Source organism: Cryptomeria japonica, chromosome 1 (assembly GCF_030272615.1).
Source record: "Cryptomeria japonica chromosome 1, Sugi_1.0, whole genome shotgun sequence".
NCBI lineage: Eukaryota > Viridiplantae > Streptophyta > Pinopsida > Cupressales > Cupressaceae > Cryptomeria > Cryptomeria japonica.
The window spans coordinates 440,457,568-440,485,022 of record NC_081405.1 but is presented as its reverse complement, the minus strand read 5'-3'; the positions used below and the strand labels follow the sequence as shown (position 1 = coordinate 440,485,022).

Genomic DNA, 27,455 nt, shown 5'->3' with positions numbered 1-27,455 from the left:
AAATCTAACACCTGGATCATTGACAGTGGGTCTTCAAGACACATCACTGGGTATAGAGAATTATTGGATTCCATGTTAGAAGAATTTGATGAAGAAGTAACCATTGGTGATGACTCTGCACATCCAGTGAAAGGCGTCGGTACCTACACCATTAAGCTGAAGACAGGCATGTCCCTCCAACTCACCGGAGTCCTATTCGTTCCCGACATCAAGAGGAACTTATTATCCGTATCTGCACTTGAAGATGATGGGTACAAAATAACCTTCATGAATGGTAAAGTTCTAGCATGGCCACAAAACTCTTCCATCAAGAAGGCTATAACCATAGGGCATAGAAAAGGCTATTTGTATGAGGTATGTACTGAATCTAACCTAGCCCTACTTCATGAGATTGCAGATTCTAATGAAATTTGACATAGAAGATTAGATCATTTAAACTTTCGTGCTTTATGTTCAATGGAAAAATTAGTAATTGGTTTGCCTAAGTTAAAACAATACCATTCCGGTACATGTAAGGGGTGTGCCCTAGGCAAAAATACTAAGAGTTCCTTTCAGAATAGTTCTAGGAAAACAAGCAATGTTTTAGAACTGGTTCACTCTGACCTATGTGGCCAATGTCTGTACCATCATTAGGAGGGTTCCTTTATTATGTAATATTCATTGATGACTTCTCCAGGAAGATCTGGATCTACTTTCTTAAGTAAAGAATCTGAAGAGATCCTCAAGAGATTTAAGGAATTCAAACCTCTCTTTGAAAACTCTTCCGGGAAGAAAATAAAAATCCTAAGGACTGATAATGGGAGGGAATATACCTCATACATTTTTAGAGAATTTTGTAAAGAAGCTGGGATTAAGAGGGAGTTCACTGTTCCTTACAACCCCCAACAAAATGGGGTTGCTGAGAGGAAAAATAGAACCATTGTAGAAGCAGCCAAAGCCATGCTTCTTGATCAAAACTTAGAAACTCATCTTTGGGCAGAAGCCTCCAACACTGTTGTATACATACAAAATAGATGTCCTCACTCCCACATTGAAGACAAAACTCCTGAAGAAGTTTTCACCGGGATCAAGCCCGATATCACCCACTTTAGGATATTTGGATGCCCTGTTTATTTCATATACCTAAAGAGAAAAGAACAAAACTAGAACCCTCTGGAAGAAAAGGAATCTGTGTTGGATATAGTGAAACCTCTAAAGCCTACATAATATTTGTGCCTGGACATAGCAATATTGAACTTAGTAGAGATGTAATATTTGAAGAAGACATAGCCTTCAAAAGGGCTAAATACTCTATTGAGTCAGAAATCTATGCTCCATATTCAGACCTAGAAGAGGATCCCACTTCTGAGATTCAGAGGGAGTGTTCAGTAGAAAATGAAGTATAGATTCCTCCCCAAGAAATCCCTAAGAAAAGACCTCTATGGGCTCACAAAACAATGGAAGATGCAAGGGACTTTGCAGCTCCTTCAGGGACTTTTAGAGAAAGTAAGAGGCCCCGAAGATTCACTAGCTATGTAGCCCTAATGAATGATCTCTCCAAATCAGAACCCTCTAGTGTACCAGAAGCTCTTAAACATCAAGTTTGGAAAGATGCCATGTTTGAAGAATACAAATCCATCCTAAACAATGATGTATGGGAAATTGTTCCTAGGCCAAAAGGGAAATCCGTTGTCTCATCCAAGTGGCTATTCAAAATCAAACATGCTGTAGATGGTAGCATAGAGAAACATAAAGCCAGATTTGTTGCCTGGGGGTTCTCACAGAAAGAAGGAATAGACTATGATGAGACATTTGCTCCAGTTGCTAGATACACCTCTGTCAGAATAGTACTGGCCATTGCAGTAGCCAAAGTTTGGAAAGTCCATCAGATGGATGTGAAAATTGCTTTCTTGAATGGTAAAATTGAGGAGGAAGTCTACTTAGAACAACCAGAAGGGTTTGAGATCCACAATGCAGAGACACATGTGTGCAGATTAAAGAAAGCCCTATATGGTCTAAAACAGGCTCCTAGGGCTTGGTATGAAAGAATTGACAGCTATCTCTTGGGATTGGGATTCTCAAAGAATGGTGCAGATCCGAATCTTTACTTCAAGAAAGTCAAAGGTGATATGCTAATATTGATCTTATATGTTGATGATCTTCTGATTACAGGAGAAGATCACCTTATTGGTCAATGTAAGAAAGACCTTGAAAAAGAGTTTGATATGAAGGATTTAGGCCTTCTACATTACTTTCTTGGATTGGAAGTTTGGCAAAACTTTGATAGTATTATGCTTAATCAAGGAAAATACACCTTAGACATATTGAAGAGATTTGGTATGATGAATTACAGACCCATGACTTCTCCTATGGAAACTAATCTTCACAAACTGAAGGAGGCAGCAACAGATTCCCCATTGGTAGATCATACTCTCTACAAATAGATGATTGGATCATTAATGTACTTGGTCAATACTAGACCTGATATCTGTATCCAGTAAATGCCTTGAGTCAGTTCATGTGTGAACCTAAGGAGATTCATCTTATGGTTGTAAAACATATCATGAGATACCTTCAAGGCACTCTTAACTATGGACTCAAGTATGAGAATGTTGGTTTGGATCTTCACAGGTTCACTGATTCAGATTGGGCTGGAAGTATGACTGACAGGAAAAGCACCTTAGAGTGTTGCTTCAGCTTGGGTTCAGCCATGATATCTTGGATTAACAGGAAACAATCTTCAGTAGCTCAGAGTTCTACAAAGGCCAAATATATCACAGCTTCCATGGCTGCACGAGAAGCTGTATGGCTACAGAAACTACTTGTGGGATTATTCGGAGAGCCACTGAAGCCCACTATAATTCATTGTGATAATCAGAGTTGTATAAAACTCTCTGTGAACCCTGTATTTCATGATAGATCCAAACACATAGAGATTCCTTATCACTATGTGAGAGATATGGTGGATAGGAATGTGATTCAGTTGCAGTGTATCAGTATAGGAGACCAGACAACAGACATACTGACCAAGCCTCTATCCAGAGTGAAAGTTGAACACTTTAGGAAAGGACTTGGTATGATTGAATTGTAATTTGCTTTATAATCTGTACTAATATATGAGATGTTTAATGTGTAAACTTCTTTTGTCGTGTTATGATTTTATGGGCTCCACCCCTTGTGTACATTTCTAAGAGGTGACGATCTTTTAGATAATGAACATTACAAGGTGACGATCTTGTAATGTTGATATCATGCTGACTTGATATCATCTTGACTCATAGATGTGCCATGATATGTTATGGTAGACATTATGCGACTTAATGTCAATGCACATACCATAACCTGGATATAAGAGAATTCAATATTCTCTAATTATTCTATATCCATGGTATTGCGTGTTATGCGATACTGATATCACGTGCTATGTGATATCTCTATATCACGAGATGATGTGTTATATTTTCAGTATCACGTGTTATGTGATACATCATGTCACGAGCATATGTGACACGATCTTTTGTATTACGAGGTCATGTAATACATTCTATTATGAGAAATGTGATGCTATATAATTAGATGATTATTTCAATGTTTACGTAGGTTTTCATTTATCTTCCGTAGCTAAGAGGGAGTGTTGAGACTATGTAGCTTCGGTAAGATAAATGATTGAATGGGAGACTTCATTCATCTCCCATTCAATCATCTATTCTATCGATAAGACTACAAGCTAATGGTAGACATCATGATTGATTGAACTTGTTATAATCATCTTTATATGCATTTCATGTTTCAAGTATTTCTAATCTATTATCGATCGAGATATGATCGTATTTCTTATGCAGAGATTTTAGTTATATTTCTTATATTGTGAATGTGATCGGATCTGTATATCTATTATAGTTGTCATATGACAACACTAATTAGTGTTGTCATATGATAACTATAATAGTTATCTTATAAACTTGCTTTTGCTCTTATACCGATCCTATATTTGATTTACATAATCGAATTACACTTACCATGTTTGGTATCGATTATCATTAATAGCATTAAGAATAAACTGATTGGTTATCGGTTAAAATGATAATTAAATTGCATTGGAAATAAACCGATTTGTTATCGGTTATGATTATGATTGAAACAACATTAGACATAAACCGATTGGGATCGGTTATTATTCTTTATGTATCGGCATTTATATAAACCGATAGTTATCAGTTTTTCTTAATGAAAAAGGCACCTCTATTGGATTGATCAAGACATGTCTTGATCGGACATGTCAAGAGACATGTCCGGTCAAGGCATGCCTTGATCTTTTAAGGCTATGCCTATATATTTGCCATGAAGGATGCTGTAGTAAACATCGAAATCAATAAATGTTATCTACAACAATCTGCAATATAAGAAGGATCAGTCAATACAAACAATAAAAGATTAAATATATTCCTTAAGCATTGAAGTAATTCAATAAGAAAGTAAAAGAATATCTAAATTCTTACAACTTTAGATTTTGAACATAAATTTGAATTACATTTACAGGGCTCATTTAGAGAATAAAAAATGTTTTTTTTTAAAGCCTAGAGTATTTTTCTATGTTACCCGGGGATGTGTCCCCGGACTAAAATCCTCCGTTCCCGTATTGGGGACGTTTCAGGGACTTGGGGATGGCTAGGGGATGTCCCCCTACTGCCCCCGAAATTGCAAAATCTGTGGGAAACATCCCGGAAACTTGTGGACGATAGTGATTCTCAAAGGGGACGTCCCCCCATTGCCAATATGATTGGGGACGTGTGTGATGTCCCCTAACCATCCCCCTTTTCCCAGCACATTTAAAATAAAAAAAAAAGACTCAAATGCTCAAAAAAAACATTTTTTAATTTTAATATAGGTTTGTAATACTGGATTTTCACTAATATGATGGGTAAACATGTCTGAATCACTTCCAAAAGCACTTAGAAATAATGAGCAGCAGCCTGGTAATAAATTTCACAAACACTTAGAACTCAGTAGTGTGTAAAAAAGTGGTTGCAGGTCTGCAATAGTGGACTTTTCACTGATATGAAAAGTAAACAGGTCTGAATCATAGCCAAAAGCACCCAAAAATATGAGTAACAGCTTGGTAATGAATTTCACAAACACCCAAAACTTTGTAGTGCATAAAGAAGTGGTTGTAGGTCATAAAAGTAATGGAAGACTATGAAAATATCCTCCAACCAGAAAGAAACAATGGATTTTCAATAAAGGAATTCATATTGAGTATTGACAATGAATTCTGAATTATGAATGCATATCGAGTATTGACAATGAATTCCGAATATTGACTGCATATTGAGTATTGACAATGAATTCTGAACACAAATGGGGTATGTTAAGGTTCTATAATGTACATATAGCTGCTTTAACCATGTTTTCATATGAATATAATGTATATATACATGCCTTGTCTATTTTTCATATAAACATTTAAAATTTCCCTATATATTTAAAATTTTCCCTATATTTTATATAGCTGTCCCCTTTGCCGTCTCCTCGCCGTCCCCAAAATTGGCAAAATAATTTGCTGTCCCGGAAACTCGTCCTGCTGTCCCCTGTCGTCCCTGTCCCGGAAACTTGGGGTAACATAGGTATCTTTTTTTTTTGAAAAAAAAGGGTTTTGACACTGGGATGTTCGGCTGTCCTCAAAACGGTTGGGGGATGTTTCTTGCAAATTTTCACTTAGAAAGGATGGCTCGGGGATGTCCTCGAGGTGTCCCCGTGTCCATGGGAATTCCTGAGAACAAGAACGAGTGAAATAGGCCTAGGGATGCATCCTCGGGTAAGCCTGTATGAAGCCTTTGGTAGAATTAAATTCCTAAAAAAAAGGCCATTTAGTATACTAGGAACAACATTTTTGCTGCAACTTGTAAATTCATGTGACCCCCAGCTTTAATGCTATTTTGTAAAAATTAATAGAACACAATATTTTATAAGTAACTCGATGATATCATTACAATGAAGTTCATCTCCTTATATAGAGATTGGAAAATGAAACCAAGCTAAACATGACGACATACCCAATACTAAAAATGATGAACTAAAAAAAAAAAACACTTGCCACTAAGGTGGCTTTGTTACAACTGTGAGCCTTATATTTTAATAATTTAATTTTATTCTAATAAAATCTCTATCAACACTTCTTGTTGTTGTCTTTACAACATTTCATCATGGTTCTTCTGTTCAATTGTACATCTAGAGTTCTTCATACCCATGAAATTTGAGAAAAACATTGCATCTTGGATCTCCATAGGAAATATTTTATATTCAGCATAATACGCAGTGATATCTTACTCCATTAAAATTTGATTTTCTACCGTAGAAATTCTTTCATTTTTGCGAAGGAAAGTTTGTCGGAGAGGTCTATCAACAAAACCAAACACTTTTCTCTTGGTGTTGTTATCATCACTTCTATAATTGATAATATTGGCTCTTCAAGTGCTCATCTCACTCTTCTTGATAATGCAGCTAGCTACGTTATATTGCCCATGTTATGAAGCATTTGCTCCAAGCCTCCAACATATCAAGGACTACATAAACTTCCTTTCTGATATAACTTCTCTTTCTCTGATTGAGCCTTCTATCTGCAATGTCCATTGCTCCCATTTAAGATGTCTAATTCCCTGTTATTGGAAAATACCAATTATTAAAATAACCTATAGGCTAGCAAGATCTTTAGCTTTGATACCTCTATAGCAACCTCAATGAATAAATTTGGGATAAACTATGAGGATTTTTTTACTCCTACTGTGAAGATGGTCACAATTTGGTTGTTTCTCTACATTGCAGCTTGGATTAGTTGGAAGGCATATCAATGGGTGTTTATAGTGCCTTATTAAACATGGATTTGGGTGAGGAGGTTTGCATGGTGTAGTTTGAAGGATTTCAAGTATGTAGTTGTGATCATCTGGATACTGGATGATTTATGTTTCTGTAAGGTTTAACAGGCTTGGTACATGAATATTGATTAATATCTTTGAGATTCTAGATTCTGAAGAAGTTTCTCTAATCTGAATCTCTATATCAAAAGTGTTGATGATATATAGCGTCGGTCGAATTCCTCTTGGTCGACTCAGCATGGTCAAACGTGTGAATGGCCTATCGGCCTTACACATTTGATGCACCATCTAAATTTAATCTATTAATATATTCTTAGTGTATTAGAGGTGTCTCTTCGGGTTTGCTTTAATTTGTAATAAGCCGAAAAGTCACAAACCTTTATTGAAAGTATGTGATATGTAAAGGGAGATGACTCTTGGGCATTACCTATCGACAAATATATAACAAGCATGGTCTTCTCTCCTTGAAATATACAAGTTCGAATATAATAACTACACAAGCAGATCCGTATTCATCTACAGCAGACGAGATTCACTCCTTGTGACATTCGAAATATATATATTGAAGAAAACACTCACATAACAGTCCGTAGACTTTCTGCAGATAATCGTTTTCTTCAGCAGTTCGTTGAGATTGTACAACAGATAGAAGTATATCTACAACAGGTTAAGCATCAATTAAGGAATTCTGATTCCTTATTGCAGATCGCATATTCTTTATATGAATTGTTGTCATATATATATATAGCTTCAAGAGTGAAGCAAATTCTTTGTACAGTCCTGTTGACGTGTATTTTGTACACAATCATACACAGACTAAAATACCCAAGGGTACCTTATCCTCTCTTGAATAAAGCCTCTGATTGCTGAAGATGTCGCAAAAAAGGATCAATCAGGGTGACTCCAATGTTCTTTTATGTAGGGTCTCTACGTGTGGATAAGCACCAGTGGTCGTTGTGAATGTTGTTTCATCAAGGGGCCTTACGTTCTCCGATTTGCAGGAACAAGATTTCCTAAAACTAACAAGTTCTTAAAAAGATCAAAAGGTAGAGTTTGCAAGGGATAAATTCTAATCTAATCCTAAGAATGACCTAATGTAGGCTAGACTTGGCAAGATTCTACCAATTTCAATATTGCCATGAAATAACAACTTAACTGAAATTGATGCGATCTTCTAAGGTAACAAATGATTTTTTTCAATTCATCAAGGGTCATGGACACTACCACAAAGGCACATATCCAAAGCTCAATGACGATTGAAGGTTTAAGTAATTCAAGTCTCTCCAGTTGACCACACAAGGCGTTCCTACAATCAGTAAGAAGCTAGTGGTTTGGAACGTGAATCTCACCAAAATCAAGCCCAACACTTAGTCCTTCAAACTTAAATACTACTTCGACTGAGAATGATTCAAGAAAGTAAACAACCATGAAGATAGCCACAAGAATTGCAATAAAACACCATAACTTCAATATTTTATTGATCTCAAAGCCAAAATAGACAACAATTGCTTGAAATTCTTTCTTCAAAACTCAATCTTGCTACAAAATAGCTTTCTTCTCTCCAAAAACTCTAAACTTCTAATTATTTCTTATTGCTCACTATTTCTAATTCTCAAAATGAAAATGAATGAGGGTATATATAGCATCCTCAATTACAATGAACGGCCCAGATCAAAAGAAGATCAACGGCTGAGATTCTGACACCTAAACCCTAATTAGGGTTTTATTACAAAAGTTCCCTTTTTATTGAACAATATTAAATGCATAGCCAAATATTTAATTTGGCACAAAAATCTAGGAAACATAGACCAATGATAATTAAGGTGCCATGTCATCTATAACAACCTCTCTTCTAGAACCTTATTCCCTTTCCAATGCTCCTTTTTAGCATATGCAATGAATCTGGACACGATTCCCTCAATCTCAGCAATAGGAATCTCGGGAAGATTCCTCATTCGTTCCTCCAAGTGAATAATCTGATCAAAGGCCTTGAGAAGAGCTGCGTCCCATTCAGGTTCGAGTTCCTTGATTTTCTCAATCAGGAGCATAGTAGCAAACATTTGATCTCTTTGCTCGTCTGTAATAACATTCTCATCTTTGCAAAAGATGACCTTGACCCTTTCTTCCAGCTCTTGAAGATCCACATCTGTCTCAACTTCGATCCTTCTGCCAAGAATAGTACATAAAACCCAAAACACCTTGTCCTGGATCGGATGGATGACCTCCTCAACTTGATTGCATTTGGTGCTGGTGTCCTCGAAAAGTACTTCCTTCATCTGGAGTAAAGTAGACCACTGGAGTAAATTATGAGCTCCTCCATCCATTATCTTTTCTTGTGCTAAGATCTTCCTTGGTGTTTGCCTGATTACTTGCAGAACAGGAATGATAACATCTCTAGTATGAGCAAAGGCAGCTACTGTTATCATTAGGTTGTGGATGATCTCAAGGACCTGGATAGCCCGATGGATGGTCTGCATCATTCTTGTTGCAAACTCAACGGCAACTGTATGGGATTTGTCAATCCAAGAGCTCATAAGCTGGACCAAACTCTTAACTCTCTCTGCCTAACCAACTGGTTCAAGGGGAAGTGCTTGCACAGGAGATACTGCGGGATCCTGACGTCTCAAAGGCTAACTGAGGTGGCTAAAGTAGCCTCTCCAAGCACCGACCTCTCTCTCAAGTTTTCTATTCTTTTCCATTTCTTCCTTAAGTTTATCTTTAAGCGCCTCAAATGAATCAGTTGCCTCATCCATTGCCTGTTCGGTGGTGAGTGGACCAAGCTCAACGGTTTCTACATCATATTCTTCTGCAAGGATTTCACCCTCGTACCTGTCCACTGCCGGTGTAGCTATTTGCAACTTCCTGGACCCTGTCTCGTCTCTGATCATCTTGGACATTTTGGTGGCCTTCCTCTTTTCGGTTACTCCCTGAGAATTTCCAACAAGGCTATCTAAATCAATCACATTATCTTCGTCCTCGATCACAATCACCCTTGTTAGTCTCTCCTTCAACCAATCTGGAATGGCGGACCTTGTCTCTCTAACTTGTATTTCTTTAGGTAGTGGCTCTTCTTTCCGGAGAGGAGATGTCGCTTCATCATCATTCTTGTCTTCATGTAGCTCATTGACCTGGGGAGATTGACTTGATGAACGTTGAGATGCCTGTCCTTCTTCATGTTTATCATTCTGAACCATTGACTCCATAGATTCCTCAACTTCAAGTACCCTCTTCTCTTGTCCTTGACTTGTCCTTTTTTCATTTTGGGAAGATGTGCTAGATGAGTGACCTCGATGGGCCTCTTGCTTCTTCTTGGAAGGTTCCCTTTTCTCAGGTCTTTCTTTCCTCTTCGTGCTTCTAGGATGAGGATTGCCTTCACTTACGCATCTAGGGTGAGGATTGTCTTCACTTGTACTCTTAGGATGAGGATTGCCTTCGCTTGTGCTTGCTCCTCCTTCCCCTGGCCTTTCCTCCAAAGTAAAAGTCATCGATATGTTCTGTTCTCTCAACTTTTGATGTTGTATATCCACCCATCTGCGAGTACAGGACAAAACTGGGGCCATCAAAGCCTTTAAGTCCACAACCTCAGGTTCATTCCAATCTATCTTTACTGCCTTGTCCTCTCTATCATAGGATGACTGGAGGTGTCTGCCACTGTCCTGAGCTTGATCGGCCACTCTGTAAACTTTGCATTTCCTGATGAAATCCAAAGGCAATCTGGAATGCATCTTTCTTTTCACTTCTAAATCATCTGAGAGATTCATCCAAAAATCCTCTACCTGACATTCATGCTTGTATTTTCTACCAACTGTTTCTTCTATATATCCATAAGGATCAAAATTCTCTCTCAAGGCAAAGAATGAAAATGAATATAAGGCCAACTCTCTTTCTACATCATCTAAAGCTGGAGCATTAGGACATACCTCGACTGAATTTCCAAGTATGATAGGTACAGGAATTCCATTTCCATGCCTATGTCTGAATGCCTTTGCATAAGCTGCCAACTGCCTAGTCACCTCAAGTAATACTATCCTGTCCGTCGGATATCTTGGCAACATATATGGAGGTGAAGGACACCCATGAACTCTAATATATGTAAACTTCTGGAATTGGATAAACCAAGCACCATACCTCTTTACAAGCTCTTGTGCATCTTGAGATATTCGATTGTGAATCCCGCCTTGCAGTGTCCTGGTGATGTTCATTGTGAAGGTATCATTGACTAACTTGTAGTTACTTCCTGGTGGATGATGCAAATGAACATAAGAGTCACAAACTCTGACTTCTCCAGGTCCTCTTCCAATCGCTCCTCTGTGAGGTAGTCCTGCATATTCAAAACTCCTGATCAAGGCATATATGATGTATGAGCTCATGTGGAAGGATTTAGTAGCTTTCAGTCTTCTCAACTGCACGTCCAAGCAATGGCTAATGATTCTAGCCCAATGAATTGTTCCTTTTCCTTGAACTATCACTTGGATGAAGAAGAACATCCACTTCTCAAAATAGAAGGCTTGAGAAGCCCCTGTAACTCGATTGAGTAAAGTTATCAAATCTCTGTACCCTCCCTGGAAGTCGATCCTATGTGGTGTGTTGGGAATCTTGCTCAGGCGAGGACGACTTTTGAGTAACCAATTCTTGTTGATGATGCTCAAGCAAGTGTCTGGATCATCTTCGTACATGGATCTAGCTCCTTCCAAGCTTTTGTAAATCATATCTTTATGTTCTGGTAGATGGAGAGCTTCACTGATAGCCTCCTCTGAAAGATAAGCCAAAGTGTTTCCGTCCTTGGATATGATCGATCTTGACTGTGGGTCATAATGGCGGGCACACCCGATCATCAGCTCATGGCACTGGACTGCTCGAGGGAAGCCGGCCGCCTTGATAATGCCACTTTCAATTATTCTCCTTGCGACAGGTGATGGCTTTCCAATATAAGGGACCTCTCGAAACTTCTTCACACTGAAGTTTCGAGAGGTCTCCATTTCTTCATTCCTTTGATCTTCCTTCATGAGGGCTGGACGACTAGTGGATGCTGTTGTCCTTGGGGTCGCCATCTTGACACCTACACAACATTTCATAATGAGCAATATACCTTGGAACGTAGAAATATAGATTGGATTTAAGTTTTAAATTTAGGAAACTTCATGATAAATCTTTGAACTATCATTTCCTAAATACGATTATGCAATTGGAAATTCAAAATTTCAAAATTTGAACAAGGGAGATTTTGCCATACCTCTCTTTTAGAACTAGCTCTAAAAAACGATGCAAAAATTAAGAAATTCGCTAGGCAAAATGAAGATCGAAGTCTTCTAGCAAATGCGCCTCCTTCATCAACTTCACCACCCTTTGGGTCTTTAACGCCTTGAGAAAAACTCGCTCCACCTCTAACCTCCAACAAAGTTCGCACTCCTTCTTGGGTTGAAATTCGCACTTCTTCTTGGATCAAAATTCACACCTCTATTGCTTCTCCAAATCGCATTTAAATAAATGATTGAATGATGGATTGAAATGCATCAAAATACCTCCCTTATATAGGCGCTTACTATTGCAATTGACCATAGGCCGACTTGGAAAATAGGCAAAAAACAAATAAAAATTAAATAAAAGAGGAGGCCGACTTTTACAAAAATATTAAAATAATATCCCAAGCGCTCTCTTTTTATTTAATTTAATAATAATTAATTTAAATGCCTTTGCAATTAAAAACTTTGATTTTTTCAAAAGGCCTAAATTAATTATTAAATGCCCATGCAAACTTATTAAATGCCAACTTAATTAAATATTTCACGTTTTTAGCGAATTTGGCATTTAATGTAATTTGGAAAATATTGGCGCCTAAACATGGGAAGAATAAGGGACATCTATCAACATCGCTCTGGTCCTTGGGAGAGGGACAGGAGCGCCCATGCATTTTGGCCTTGTATTTCTCGCCTTTCACATTCAAAGTCTTATCTTGGACGTCCAAAATGGCCTTTTTGCTTGGAATCTTGAATTTGATTTATTCCATCTTTGGAAGGAGTGTATCTTAAAACATTTTCGCCCTAGCCCCTTGGTGAGGGACAGGAGCGATCCTACCTTTTGCCCTTGGTCCTTGTCTTTTCCAATCGCCAATTCATGTTGCAGGGCAATCAATGATCTTCCTCGTTTGTTCTATGCATGCCTGACTCGTTTCTTTTAGACAAAATGAGCTCTTCCAAGGATATTCGCCCTGGTCCTTCAGTGAAGGACAGGAGCGATTTTTTGCTTTTGAGCTTAAAATTGTGGATTCTTGAGGTTAACTCCTTGTTCATCGTCTTCCTAAAGACATTTTTGACTTTGCATGACCTTGCCTTGACGTGATTTTGGAAAGGAATGATTGATTCTATAGAAATCGCCCTGGTCCTTGAATGAAGGACAGGAGCGATCTTTAGTCCATGGCACAAATCCTTAATCATATCAATATCTAATTATCTCCAAGGCGTAAGACATTGTACCTTAATCCATCTTGAGTCTTGCAAACGAAAGTAGCACTCCAAAATGTTAGGCAATCAGGCAAATTTGAAAATTTCGCTCTGGTCCCTTGGTGAGGGACAGGAGCGCCTTAACCAATTTCATCAAGTTTTGTGGGTTTTTTGCAACTTCATTCTTCTTTGAAACATTCCAAATATCATCGCCATCATGTGCATTGGCCTGGATTCGACCAAATTTGGAAGGGAAGACTTGATAATGTATTTTTCCCCCTGGTCCCTGGGTGAGGGACAGGAGCACCTTGGCCATTATAGGCTCCACTTGTGTTTTGCAATCTTTCAAAATTATCTTCAATGGAGCGATTATGCCTCCCTTTACTCATCTCAAACGTAAAACTTGCTTTTCCTTTGCCAAAAACTTCTCTCTTGAGAAAATCGCTCTGGTCCTTGGGTGAGGGACAGGAGCTTCCTTTAAAAATCGCCTTGGTCCCTGAGAGAGGGACAGGAGCGCCTTAGCCAATTTGGATCGATTTTCTCCATTGTGGTCCATTCAAGTTATATTCAATGAGCAAAACATACTTTCCTTGTCCTCCTCCAATCGCGAAATCATTTAAATCTTGCAAGGATAAGGCAAACTTGGAATTCAAGCTCCGGTCCTTCAGTGAGGGACAGGAGCGATTTTGTCATCTTGGCATATTTCCTTGCCTGTCGATTACTCAAATTATATTCAATGGACAAGACATGCCCCCCTTGATCTCTTCCAATCATAAAATTGTCTTGATCCTGCAAGAACAGTGCAACTTTGAAAAACAAGCTCCGGTCCTTCAGTGAGGGACAGGAGCGATTTTGGTCCTTAAGGTCAAATCTTTATAATTTTCATCTCAAATTTCCTTTGCTGGGGAAAATACCATCATTTTGCAAGCTATGAATAAAAGTCCAAATCCAAAAATGTCCAAGAAGGCGTGCTTTGAAGAAAATCGCTCTGGTCCCTGGGTGGGGGACAGGAGCGATTTGTCCTTTAGACAACGATTTCAACCTTTCACTACTTTTTGACTAAGTCTGGATATTCAATTACGTTCACTTCATCTTTCATTGCGTCCTTGATGCTTCAGTTTGATCAAATGAGGCCCAAAACGATCTAAGTGAGCCATTTCGCCCTGGTCCTTCAGTGAAGGACAGGAGCGATTTGGTCTTAAACTTTAAAAACTTGTCATTTTGAGTCTTCAAAATCTTCAAAATCTTCAATTTATGTCCAATTGTATCCCTTGGCGACCCTGCATAAAACAGTTAAAACAAGTCAATAACCAAGATGCACCAAACATCATTTTCGCCCTGGTCCCTGAGAGAGGGACAGGAGCGAATTTGCCCTTATAAGCCAAAATGTCAAAATTTAGGTCTTCAGTCACTTCACAAGGCATAATTAGGTCATTTCTAAGGCCAGGAATCAGTTACCTTGCTTCCAAAATTTGGTTAGAGTTTGCCCAGACAAAATGTATAATTCCATCATTAAAATGCTAACACTTTAGACCTAACTTGAATTTGCCCTCAAAATCTTGACTGGACCTATCCTGAGACATACTTGACTTCCTGGCAGGCTCATCCTATTTCAAAATTGCAATCTCTGTGAGGATGCTTAATAATCTTTCAAAAATAGACTGGACTTCGGCTTGAAAATATCAAAAGGAAACTCCTAAGTCCTAACCCTAGTCCAGACGACTCACTCACTTACTCAAAACCCTAAAAGCAGAGAGAAGAACAGGCAAAACAAAAGCAAAAGAGGGGGGTCCCCATTTTAATGGGGCGATGTGTGAAATGGTCACAACAAGTCCCTTGACATAATTAAGATAATAAAGTCATATTTCATTGCTGGGTTTTTCACCTTCAAGAGGAAGGTTTTCCCAGGGTAATATCTGTGTATTTGTGTGAATTATTGTGTTACCTAATCTGATCATAAAACTCAACAAAAAGCAATGGTGACAACATTATGTCCTTGTTTATGTTGACAATTTTACCATCACAAGTAGTGGGTCGACTGCACTATAGTGAGTAAAATTTGACATATGTTCTATTTTTGACAAGATTGATCTTTGTACACTACAAGCTTTCTTAGGTGTAGGTTTCTAGCAAAATGACCATCTCATTTTCATATCTAAGGTCAAGTATGCTACAATTTTTTTGGATAGGTTTTCCATGATAGATTGCAATCCTTCCCCCACACCAATGGAGGTCAGTTGGAGTTGTTAGCCAATGAATTACTCTACAAATTGTTGTTGGGTAGCTTGACATATCTTAGATCCACATGATTGGATATTGTCTTTGTTGTTGGTCATCTCTCATTTTTGTAGCACTACTGAAGCTGGGTGATTAGATCTATTTAGATATGTTAAGTGCACTCTTAACTTTAGCATTCTATAGTAGAGAATAGCAAATTTCTAGTTGACAGGATATCAAACTGAGACAATGCTTGGACGGACTAGTTGATACTTGGAGATCAACTCCTAGCAACATTTTTTCCTTTGGTTTAGGAGTTGTTTGGTGGTAGAGTAAGGTTCAACAAATTGTGGCTTTATCTTCCACTGAGGCACAATGTAAAGTAGTTATTAGTGCTAGTTATGAAGTAGTAAAGCTATGCTGAGTTTTGTGTGATTTCCAACTTTCTTAGACTATACTGACTCCACCTAATTTTTGAAGCTGGTGAAGAATCTAGTTTATCATACTTGAATCAAGCACATTGAGGCTTGTCATCACTATATTTGATGAGTGGTTGATCTTGAAGACATTTCTCTCTAATACTGTGCCTCTCAAGAGCAGTTTGCTGATAGATGACTAAACCTCTTGGTTTTATTCTGTTTGTAAAATTTTTGGGACAAAGTTGGGGTTGTTTTCGGTTTTGGTAAATAAGGAGGGGGGGATTTGATATAATTCTTAAACATAAGGTATATAATGTAATGACTTATGCATTAGTAATGTCTAATAAAGTAACTTAATGTATGTTGCAACCAATGTAACTTTCTCTATACTAAATAAGGTTGACACACATGCCAATGTGAATGGAATATTCTCTCCCATTCTTTCACCTTTTTGCATCAAACAAAGAGTTTTATATAATATGACATACTAAGTCGGCCATTCTTGTTTGTAGAGAACAGCCTCAACAAAATATTCCACTGCTCATCGTACCTGGTTTATCCTATTTGTGTTGCTGTTACTTTGAGTGAAATATTATTGCAGTCTAGCTCTTTAGGATCTTCTTGCTTCTCTTAATTTCGAGCCAATAAGAAATACCCAAATATCGACATCATAGGATGGAGAACTTTAATGAAGACCTCTTGTTGAACAGGACAAGCCTTGCTCATTGTAACAAGATATTTTATGCTGTTGCCTAATTCACAAACCAAATCTGTTTTCAAAATCCAGCTTGCTTGATTGTATGGTTGAGAATATGAAAATTATAATTTTGCTACTTACACGTTTCATAGAATTTTAAGAATGTGTGTTTGTTAGCTATACAACAAAGAAGTTTGCTTTGGTATCCACATATAATGTTCTTTGTTACAATTCCAGTTTGTTGCGCATAGTATTGTGCTTATTAATTCTCTGTCGTGAGGTTTATTTTGAGATATCAAACTAATATATGGCAAAATTCCCACTATTACATTTAAAATCATTTGCAGATTTGTGATTTCTATTATCATATTTTACTGTTAATAAGACAATATGTGCGTTTTGGTGGCTTAGCTTGCAAAGAACAACTAAGTGATACTTGTGTCTTTTTCCAGTATATATGAAAATGCCTTTTCATGCTATGAAATATCGGCTATAAATGCTGACAAGCCCCCGTTGACACTCAAACAAATCAAGGATCGAGTCAAACAATTTGAAGCAATAGGTAATTGTTCACCTCTGCACAGTCCCTATGAACCTACATTTGGAATTTTAATTATATTTTTTTGACAGTTCAACAACCTTATAGCTTGCTTTGAACAAGTGATCATGCTTTCATGCCTCAATGTTACATTTAAATTGTTTTTATGACAACTGTCTTGCTTGTAAATTAAGAATTGCAGTTGTTAACCTTGTACTGGTTTTTAAAAAGGTAATGTTTTCCTTATGTGGATGCATCTAAATGTAATTGTGACATTTTTTATAACAATCATTTGAATATATTACTGGTATTAGGTAGGACTCGAGAGATTTGAGTGAGCGAGTGGGACTAATATGTATCAAGTAAACATGTTGCATGGTATAGAGAAAATATGCTGTAGCATGGGTGCTAAATAACTTGACTGTAGGGAAGTATAATATATATGCAATTACTAGTAGAGAAATTATGCCATGCAGATGGTATAAGGAAATGGAGTAGTGCAAAGTAGCTGTTTATGATCTATTGTGATTGCCTTGAATGAATCTGTTGATTCTCAGCACTCTGTGGTTGTGCATGGTGTGTTTCAAGACTCTGCTTAGTGTGTAAGTTTAAAAATCTTAAAGATAGATGTTAAATATAAAGTTCAACACAGAAGTACAAGTCCAAAAGATTTTCTGTTATGTGCTTAGATTACTCTTAAAAATGCTCAATCTATTTATATGCAGAGACATCATGTTAGAACATTATCTTGTTTTGAGTACTCTGCTTGCATATAAAAAATGGTAGGTGTCAGACAGGCATCTGAGGACAATGATTTATATTTAAATATTGTTAGGAAACAAATTTTGAATAAGTTGTGCAATTATACAGTAGCTAATTGTATGCAAGCCAAAAATTTAGTAACTATAAAGGTGTAGGAATTCTAACCAGAATCATACATAGTGTGCAAAAGGTTGTGGAACTGAAGCTAAGTGGAAATTTGAGGGTTGCTTGTAATTAATTATTGCTTGTAATTAAATGTTTGATCAGAGCTTGCATCGCCAGGGCTTTGTAGCTCAAGTCTGTTCTGAGTAGTGGCATTTGGGTTTAGCTTCCAAATCATCTAGAACTAGTACAAAACTTTTCTTCTTACCACACATGCTGGTATGAATGTGATAGGTATTTGATTAATGCTGCAACATTCTAATCTTGGTACAAGCTTTCTAATGGTCATTTCCTTATTACATATGAATTTCTGTAGTTTGGGATGGATAACTAAGAATGTTTAGTTGTTTGATGTCATTATTTGTAGTTTATGACTATGCACAACTCATATAATCTATTGGTATGGTGGACTTTGGAATCCAATGAATAGGCACTAGTCCTAGAAATAATGATCTACCATGCGCCTAAACTGAAATCATCATTCACTCATAGAGTAGGAGTAGGAAGTTATATGCACTTAATGATATTATAACTAGGGAAAACATCTTCAACAATCCTTAGTAGTTATTATCTTGAATAAACATGTTGTGCATACCCACATCTTGTTCTCGTGCACTGATTCACTTATCAACTTAATAGAGGTTATATCAGTAGATTTGTCCTTGTAATGTCCCCACTTTGAAATAGAATTTAATAATAAATGATAATAATAAAATTAAAACATTAAAAATTAAATTAAAATATAAAATAATATAATTAAATATGATTAATTAAAAATTAATTAAGTTAATGAAAAGTCAAAAGTCATGAAAGGAAAAGTTGTGACTCCCTCAACATTGAGATATAAAAGGGAGAAGAGAACCTCATTTGAGGGGGGATAATTTGGAAATGAGAAGTGCAGATCTGATTTAAATAATAAGTGCACATCTGATTATGAAAGGCTGTGTCCCTTTCAAAGGGTAGAAATAATGAAGAGTTGCACTCTTTCCAAAGGGCATACATGATGAAGAGGTGTGACCTCTCCCTCAAATTGAGAGATATAAAGGGGAGGAAATCGCTGAGGAAAAATCATGTCTGGACTTCAGTCTGAATATACGCTGCTCTAATCACTAGCCATTGGTTGACATCAACTGCATACGAACAACCATAGCCACGTTGGAAGCAAAATCGTGGAAGGAGGGAAGCGTACCCAGCATATCTAGGATACACCACCAGCAAGTAATCGGTTCACCCTAAACCATAGTAAATACTTCATGAATAATGTCGTAGAATTCGAATCATACCGCAAGATAAATTTAAATAGAATAGTGTTGACGTGTATTTTGTACACAATCATACACAGAATAAAATACCCAAGGGTACCTTATCCTCTCTTGAATAAAGTCTCTGATTGCTGAAGATGTCGCAAAAAAAGGATCAATCAGGATGACTCCAATGTTCTTTTATGTAGGGTCTCTATGTGTGGATAAGCACCAGTGGTCGTTGTGATTGCTGTTTCATCAAGGGGGCCTTACGTATCCGAATTGCAGGAACAAGATTTCCTAATACTAATGAATTCCAAAAAAAGATCAAAAGGGTAGGGTTTGCAAGAGATAAATCCTAATCTAATCTTAAGAATGACTCAATGCGGGCAGGACGTAGTAAGATTCTACCAACTTCGATATTGCCATGAAATAACAACTCAACTGAAATTGATGCGATCTTCTAAGGTAACAAATGATCTTTCAATTCATCAAGGATCATGGACACTACCACGAAGGCACATATCCAAAGCTCAATGATGATTGAAGGTTTAAGTAATTCAAGTCTCTCCAGTTGACCACACAAGGCGTTCGTACAATCAGTAAGAAGCTAGTGGTTTGGAATGTGAATCTCACCAAAGATCAAGCCCAACACTTAGTCCTTCAAACTTAAATACGACTTTGACTGAGAATGATTCAAGAAAGTAAACAACCATGAAGATAACCACAAGAATTGCAATAAAACACCATAACTTCAATATTTTATTGATCTCAAAGCCATCATAAACAACAATTGTTTGAAATTCCCTTTTTCAAAGCTCAATCTTGCTACAAAATAACTTGCTTCTCAAAAACTCTAACTATTTCTTATTGCTCTCTCTTAATTCTATTTCTATATATCTCAAAATGAAAATGAATGAGGGTATAAATAGCATCCTCAATTACAATGAACGGTCCAGATCAAAAGAAGATCAATGGTCAAGATTATGACACCTAAACCCTAATTAGGGTTTATTACAAATAGCCCCCTTTTTATTGAACAATATTAAATGCATAGCCAAATATTAAATTTGGCACAAAAACCTAGGAGACATAGACCAATGATAATTAAGGTGCCACATCATCTATAACAACCTTTCTTTCTAGAATCTTACTCCCTTTCCAATGCTCCTTTTTAGCATATGCAATGAATCTAGACACGATTCCTTCGATCTCAGCAATTGGAATCTCGGGAAGATTCCTCATTCGTTCCTCCAAGTGGATGACCTGATCGAAAGCCTTGAGAAGAGCAGTGTTGTAATATCCCTTGGCTAATCTGACCCTGTTTTGTTTATTTGAACACCAAGAAATATTGTCAAACACTTGGCATACAATGTTTGAAGCCGCTGTAGTGAATTCTTTATTTGTCTTCTTTGGGTTTGTAGGCTGCAAATGAAGTTTTGGAAAGCTTCTAACAATGCAAAGTTGTTATAGAAATGATATACTAGCTGTTTTAGACCTTTCCACACATATGTAATGACTGAAATTAACTAGTACAGCTAGTTGACATTAAGACAAACACTTGTCATGCATCCCAAAGTACACCTACAGCCATTAGGCATTTAAGCAAACAATTGGTATGAAAGCTAAATGGCTGATCAACGTTGAATGTTACCATGAATGTGGAATATGCAAATTATATTTCCATTAAACATATGCAACCTCCAAATATTTCATGATATAATCATAATAGAAAATGATGCAATGAAGTAATGATTTTCTAATACAATGATCATAGATAGAAAACCTGGTATTTCAATGGCTGCCTTGATATATTGGTTTGATTCTCCTTATATGCAAATCCCTTGTCAAATATATATAGCTGTTCAACCCTTCTAAATCCCCTTCTATAGAACTCAAACTACTGTAGCGCACTGTTCACGGCACTGTTCATGCGCACTGTTCACGGCACTGTAGCGCACTGTTCACGCGCACTGTAGCAGCAAGAGCAAACTTGCAATCTGCTCTTAAAACCTTGAATAATTTGTTGCCAAAGAAGGATGATTCACAACCAACTATAAATGTTCTTCAACAATAAACTTCAAACCCTTGTAGAAAACTTCACCAATTTGCACAAATGAAAGAACTGAAGTATTCTTTCCCACAACTGCAATAATTCAAGTGTTATTTCACACCTTCAAAATTGCTATCAATAGGAAGTTTTCGTTTCCCATGATCAAAGAAGAAAATTGCGAAAGCCCTAGGCTCCGCAATAAAAATCAATCAAAATACTATTCATCAACTGGATGCCGAGAATGAACTCTTGCCTTTCCTTTATTTCTTTCCTTAAGAGAGCTCAAACACCTTCCTGGCCAATGTGGGATAAAAGATTTATTCCCACATTAAATTATTCACTTAACGCACTTTATTATATTAAAGTGACTCTATTATTATAAAGTTACTTTAGAACTTTATAATAATATTAAAATATTAAATAAATCACTTAAGTCACTTAAACTTTAATATCTCTTGATGTACTTGTCTGATTGCTAAGCCGTCTGAGCCAGGAGTCAACTCTCCCTGTTCTCCATGTGATTGGATGCCTGTCTAAAAATAGAAACCCTGAATAGTGACTTTCTATAAATAGTAAGTATGTGGAACTGAGTCTAGAAATAGCTGCAAAGGCCCAATCAAGGTCGACATTGCCAATAAGCTCTGCTCAGGTGTCTTTCTATTAATAGGAACCCTGACTCTCCCAAAATAGTAACTTACTATAAATAGTAAGTGTGCCAATCTGAGTCAAAAAAACCTGTGCAAAGGCCAAAACCTGAATCCAGCTGAAGAGTAATGTCTCTAATCACCAAGTAACTACCACACGAGGCCCTCTATCAATAATTATTAGCCTACGAGGGTCAAATGATAGGCTAATTTTTACAAACTCTGATGCTCGCAAAATGGGGACATTACAGTCCGCCCTCCCTGAAATTGCTTGTCCCCAAGCAATCTACACTGCAAAGAAACTCCAATCCTCGGGAGGCCCAAAAGGAGAATTGTGAAATGTCCCACACATCCTTAACCGACTCCTGTAGCACCAACATAAACATAGTTGCACACAATATCCCTGGATCCCAAACCCGGAATGGAAGTCTGCCAAGCCTAATACCCTCTGACTTCCTCTGCGCTACTCTGATCTCAACTTCACCATGCTAGAAGTGGTGAAGCAAACCAATGGGACCCATCCAATACACTGTGCCAAACCTGTCGCCTCTTGGATCCCAAAACAACTGAACCCCACATCCATTCGCCATATAGAGATAAAAATATCTGGAAGCGTCTATAACACAATATCTCTCTACAGCTCTCGGTAAACTCCCATGGATGTGATAACTAACCAAACCATCATGCCCACTGACACCATAGTCATCCTGTAACCATGTACCCATAAGAAAACTTTGTGACATAGAAGTAGCAAAACCTGTTGGATACATATCAGCATGATGTATAACTGACAGCTGTCCCTGCAAGTAATCCCCCATAAACTGCTGAGTCGGGCGCTCGCAATTGCTAATCCCATCTTCTGAAGATGATGAATACCCATCCCACAAAGGATGGCATCTCGGAGCCAATCCACACGGATGCATCATCAAGTCCTCTGTGTGTGGATCAAAAGAAAAATGATGAGCACTCCTCACTGTGTAGTCGCGGTAAAATGCTCCAACCTCTGTCAATGGCTCATCACTAACAACACTTGAATCAAGCAGCTGATCCCTTTGATTCTGAAAAACAACAAGCTGGCATCCAAAATCAGCTGCATGGGATGAAGTGACAGATTTGCTTCCAAGAGATGGGAACAAATCAACATGGGAGCCATACTCCCAACTAGATGCACTCTGCAAATGCCCTGTGAGGATGGAGTAGCATTGTGTACTACCACACAACTCTCAAGAGAATCCACCATAGTGACACAAGAGCTACCAATAAACTGTCCTGCATCATTTGTCACAGTACTGACCTCAGGAGAACTTGATGCAACTAGTGGTTCTCTACTGCTCTCAACCAAGGTACTCATCCCAGCTGAAACTTTCGTACCTATATTTGTGATAGATGTAACCACATCCTCACTACAACCAGTGGATATAAAATCCTCATCAACTGCCTCTGTATATAACTGTACTATATCTGCAGTTGGTGGAGATTGTGCCAAACTCAACTCCTCGGTAAGCGTCTCATTTTGTAACTGTGACTCTTGAAGAGCCAACTCGGCACTCTGCAATGAGTCCATAGTCACCTCAAGCTCATGAGTGAGCTCATCGACCTGCTCCTCCTTTCCCTTCAATGCATCATAACAAATGCAATCCCACTCGAGAAGAAAATCTCTGTCCGCAAGTAGTTTTAGGTAATTTTGTTTCATCATTCCAATTGCTTCTCGAAGTGCATGTATCTCTGCAAGGGAAAAACCACTATCACCATGCTCATCTGTCAAAGGAGTACTCCAACCATAGGTAGCCAACATCTGACGAGCAACATCAAAATGCTCAATGGTTGTGGCAATCATATTGTCATTCACTTTTAGTTGCCCAACCAAATGATGAAGATTCTGTAGCTTATGACCCCCATACAAGTTTTCCGGTTCACAATATGCACTATGATATGAGGCTGATTCGTCATCATTCACTACATGATAAGCAGCATCATGTGTGCTTTCATCCATGCACACCTCAACATCTAAGGTACTGCTGCTTTGTACCTCAAAGGATGGCTCAACTGATAAGGTAGAAGTTGCTGGTATGACAGTATCTTCACAGACCTCCACTCTCAAAGTAACTGCATGCCCATCCAAAGCACGATCTTGGGATTCCGTATCAACATATGAATCTTCTAGCTTGTTTTCAAAAGTCTGATCTGGAAAATCAGACTCACCATGACATGAATCCTCCACATACAATGCATCATTAGTACCCAATTTCTGAGTACTTTCATGTGACAATTCAATAGGATCATTTTGCACATGTGAAAACACTGCTGTCTCATGCTCATGCAAAGTTTCATCATCGCTGTCATGAAAATCAGAAGTAGCCTCTATATTAGAAACTTCTTGAGTCACCTCTTGCAAGGATGATGTAGATAAATCATTACCCAAAGCTGTGCTAGTGTCTTCTTGAATCAAATCAGCATGTCTATCAAATTCATCATATAAATTTCTGCATACTTCATAGGAATTTGAAGATACCAAATCATTTTGATGAAGAGTTGTATCATCCTTATGTGTAGATTCTCTATCCATTTCATGTGTAAACAATTCATGAGCTATAGTGTGATATTTCTTCCTTGCAAACTCTGTCTTATGGCAAGGACTTGGGTGCAAATCCATGTAACTCATGAAAGGAAGTTCCTTCTTAATTTTTTGAGGAAGAGTGCTATACTCCTTAAACATGCTAATTACTTCTTCTTCTTTGTTTTGTGGTGTTCGACCTTTGCTGGTAGGAAGTGAATTGAATCTTTTAGGCAACCCAAACTTGAAAGCGTTTGCTCTAAACGCAAAAACTCTCGGCTGAGCTTGTATTGTGATTGTTCAAGTTCTTTCAGTGCCTGTTTATCACTGAACAATGTTGTCATGTAGCCCATTTTCACTACCCAACCAAATCAAAACTGATTTGTACGCGGATGATTTTCCCACCAATTGAATGCAACCATCACCCAATAGGTTGGCAGGAAACCGCTCTGATACCACTGTAAGAACCCACACCTGGTGGACTCTAACCAACCACAATTTTCTGCCTTTGTTTGATTTTTCAATGTTTTCAGTGTTTGGGTTTTGCTTGAGTTTTCAATGATGTTTCACCAAGGAATAAAGAAAGTGCAAATAACATATGCTGCAAACTAGAGTATGGAAATGAGAGCTACAGCCATAAGCATTTTATCGAACATTTGCCATGCAATTCCTATTATGAAATGTTGACTTTCAGCTAGGGACATTAAGACAAACAGTTATCTTGCAAACTGAAATAAATACTACAAATATATCATATGCAACTCTTTTTTATTGATGTCCCAATTACCACAGATATGAAAGGACCAAGACTCTTGGCTTACAGTTGAATATGATATGAAACAAAATACCTAGGTCTGAGTACAATGGTAGCATACAACCAACTTTGAATGTCTATTAAATACTGAAATTAAATGCAAGAGAACTTGATCCAATGAAGCGCCTATGTTGTGGGTAGTGTAGCAACTCAAATACCATGTAAATTGTGAAGCAACATGTGTGGCTGCTGCTGCTATGGTACGGCCTCCAACAATTATAAATTCTGCCCAAATTTCAATGTCATGACAGCAGCAACTAATCTAGAAATGAGCAGCAATTAAAACCCTTGAAGAACCCTTGAGTAGACTCAACTAAGATGCAATATACTGTAGCGATTTTACTTTTCACGTATCACTGTAGCGTTTCACTATTCACGAGTTACTGTTCACGCGCACTGTTCACGCGCACTGTTCATGTGCACTGTAGCAGCAAGAACAAACTTGCAATCTGCTCTTAAAACCTTGAATAATTTGTTGATAATCTCTCCCAACAAGAATGATATAACTCCATGTGCCAAAGAAGGATGATTCACAATCAATTATAAATGTTCTCCAACAATAAACTTCAAACCTGTTGACGTGTATTTTGTACACCATCATACACAGAATAAAATACCAATAGGCATCTTATCCTCTCTTGAGAAAATAGTCTCTAACTGCTGAAGATTCGCGTAAAGGATCAGTTAGGTAGACTCCAAGGTTCTTTGATGTAGGGTCTCTACGTGTGGACAAGCTCCAGTGGTATGATGTGATTTGCTGGAATCACAAGGGGACTTACATTGAACTTCCGATCTGCTTTGCTGGACACAGGCTCTTACTAACTTAGATTAAAAAAATGGAAAAAGGATAAGGGCGAAGAGAGGATCTAATCCTAATACTAAGAATGTAGGAGCAATGATTGATTTTTGATGAAACTCTAACTAGGTCTTGTTTTGACATCAATGGAACATCTACACAAGACTAGTGCGATCTTCTATGGGAAGCTTTATGATGTTCAAATCATCACCGCAGGCATAGATACCATCCAAGTTGATGCATATCAATGAAGAGGCGACAAATCGAAATTGAGCTTAGGCTGAACGATTCCAGTTGACTACGCAAGGCAAGTCTGCAATCAACAAACTGCTAGTAGTATGGATGTACGAATTCCACCATCAATCAATCACATTTCCTCCATTCATCTAATCATCTACCATCTAAGATTGAAGACTCAACAAGAAACCATGCAAATTGCAAGAAAAACGACATATTTCACCATTACTTCAATGAAAATGGAGTTTGTTTACAATCAATGGCAACAATTTCTTGCCTTGTCCTCCTATTCTACTCTCTAACTACTATTCTATCAACTATATTCTAACTCTTCCAACTATTTACAACTCTCTCTAATCATCTAAAATTATTAGCCTTTACAAATGAAATGCCTGGGCTTATATAGTGCCCACAATACAATTTGATGGCTTAGATCAATTCAAGATCAATGGCCAAGATTTTACAATGAAAACCCTAATTAGGGTTTGTTACAACCATTACATAACATTTAATGCTTGACCAATGATAAAATTGTATTGCTTGGACACATGTCCCTTCTAGAAAAATCGACCAATGGATAGCCGGGGTAGGTACATCGGAGTTTGTGCCACCTTCCATGAGTTAAGTACATTGAATCTGGACATGCTGAGATGGACCTCACTGATTGGAGACGTGATGACTAGGATGCCACCTCATCTGACACTTGTAACTTTGGTAAATATTCAACTTGATGTTGTTGAGAAGCTTGCTTTAATTAATTCATCTGGAATTATTTGCTTCTTCAACGAGCCCTTGTTCTAACTCCTTGCGTCATTGATGTGCAGGAAGATGATGTACCTCGCCTTGGAACGTTGGATTGAAAGAGGTCGCCCATGTCTTGGCTTGATCGTCCTGGCGAAGACCGTCCTGGCGAAGACCGTCCTTGATCCGGCTTGATTTTTCTTGATGAGATCTCCATTTGATGCCTACACAACATTTCAAAATTAGTAACATGATTTTGCAATATAAATTAGAGAGCAAATTTTAGGAA

At 37.7% G+C, this 27,455-nt stretch overlaps 1 protein-coding gene across 1 annotated transcript in view; it reads left to right on the top strand.

Annotated features, from left to right (window-relative positions):
* Positions 1-27,455, top strand: part of LOC131064785 (uncharacterized) — a 160,949-nt gene that overhangs the window by 67,678 nt on the left and 65,816 nt on the right. The window contains exon 9 of the mRNA XM_057999059.2: positions 17,077-17,186. Coding sequence (XP_057855042.2) covers positions 17,077-17,186 — 110 coding nt within the window. The remainder of the gene's footprint in view (positions 1-17,076; positions 17,187-27,455) is intronic.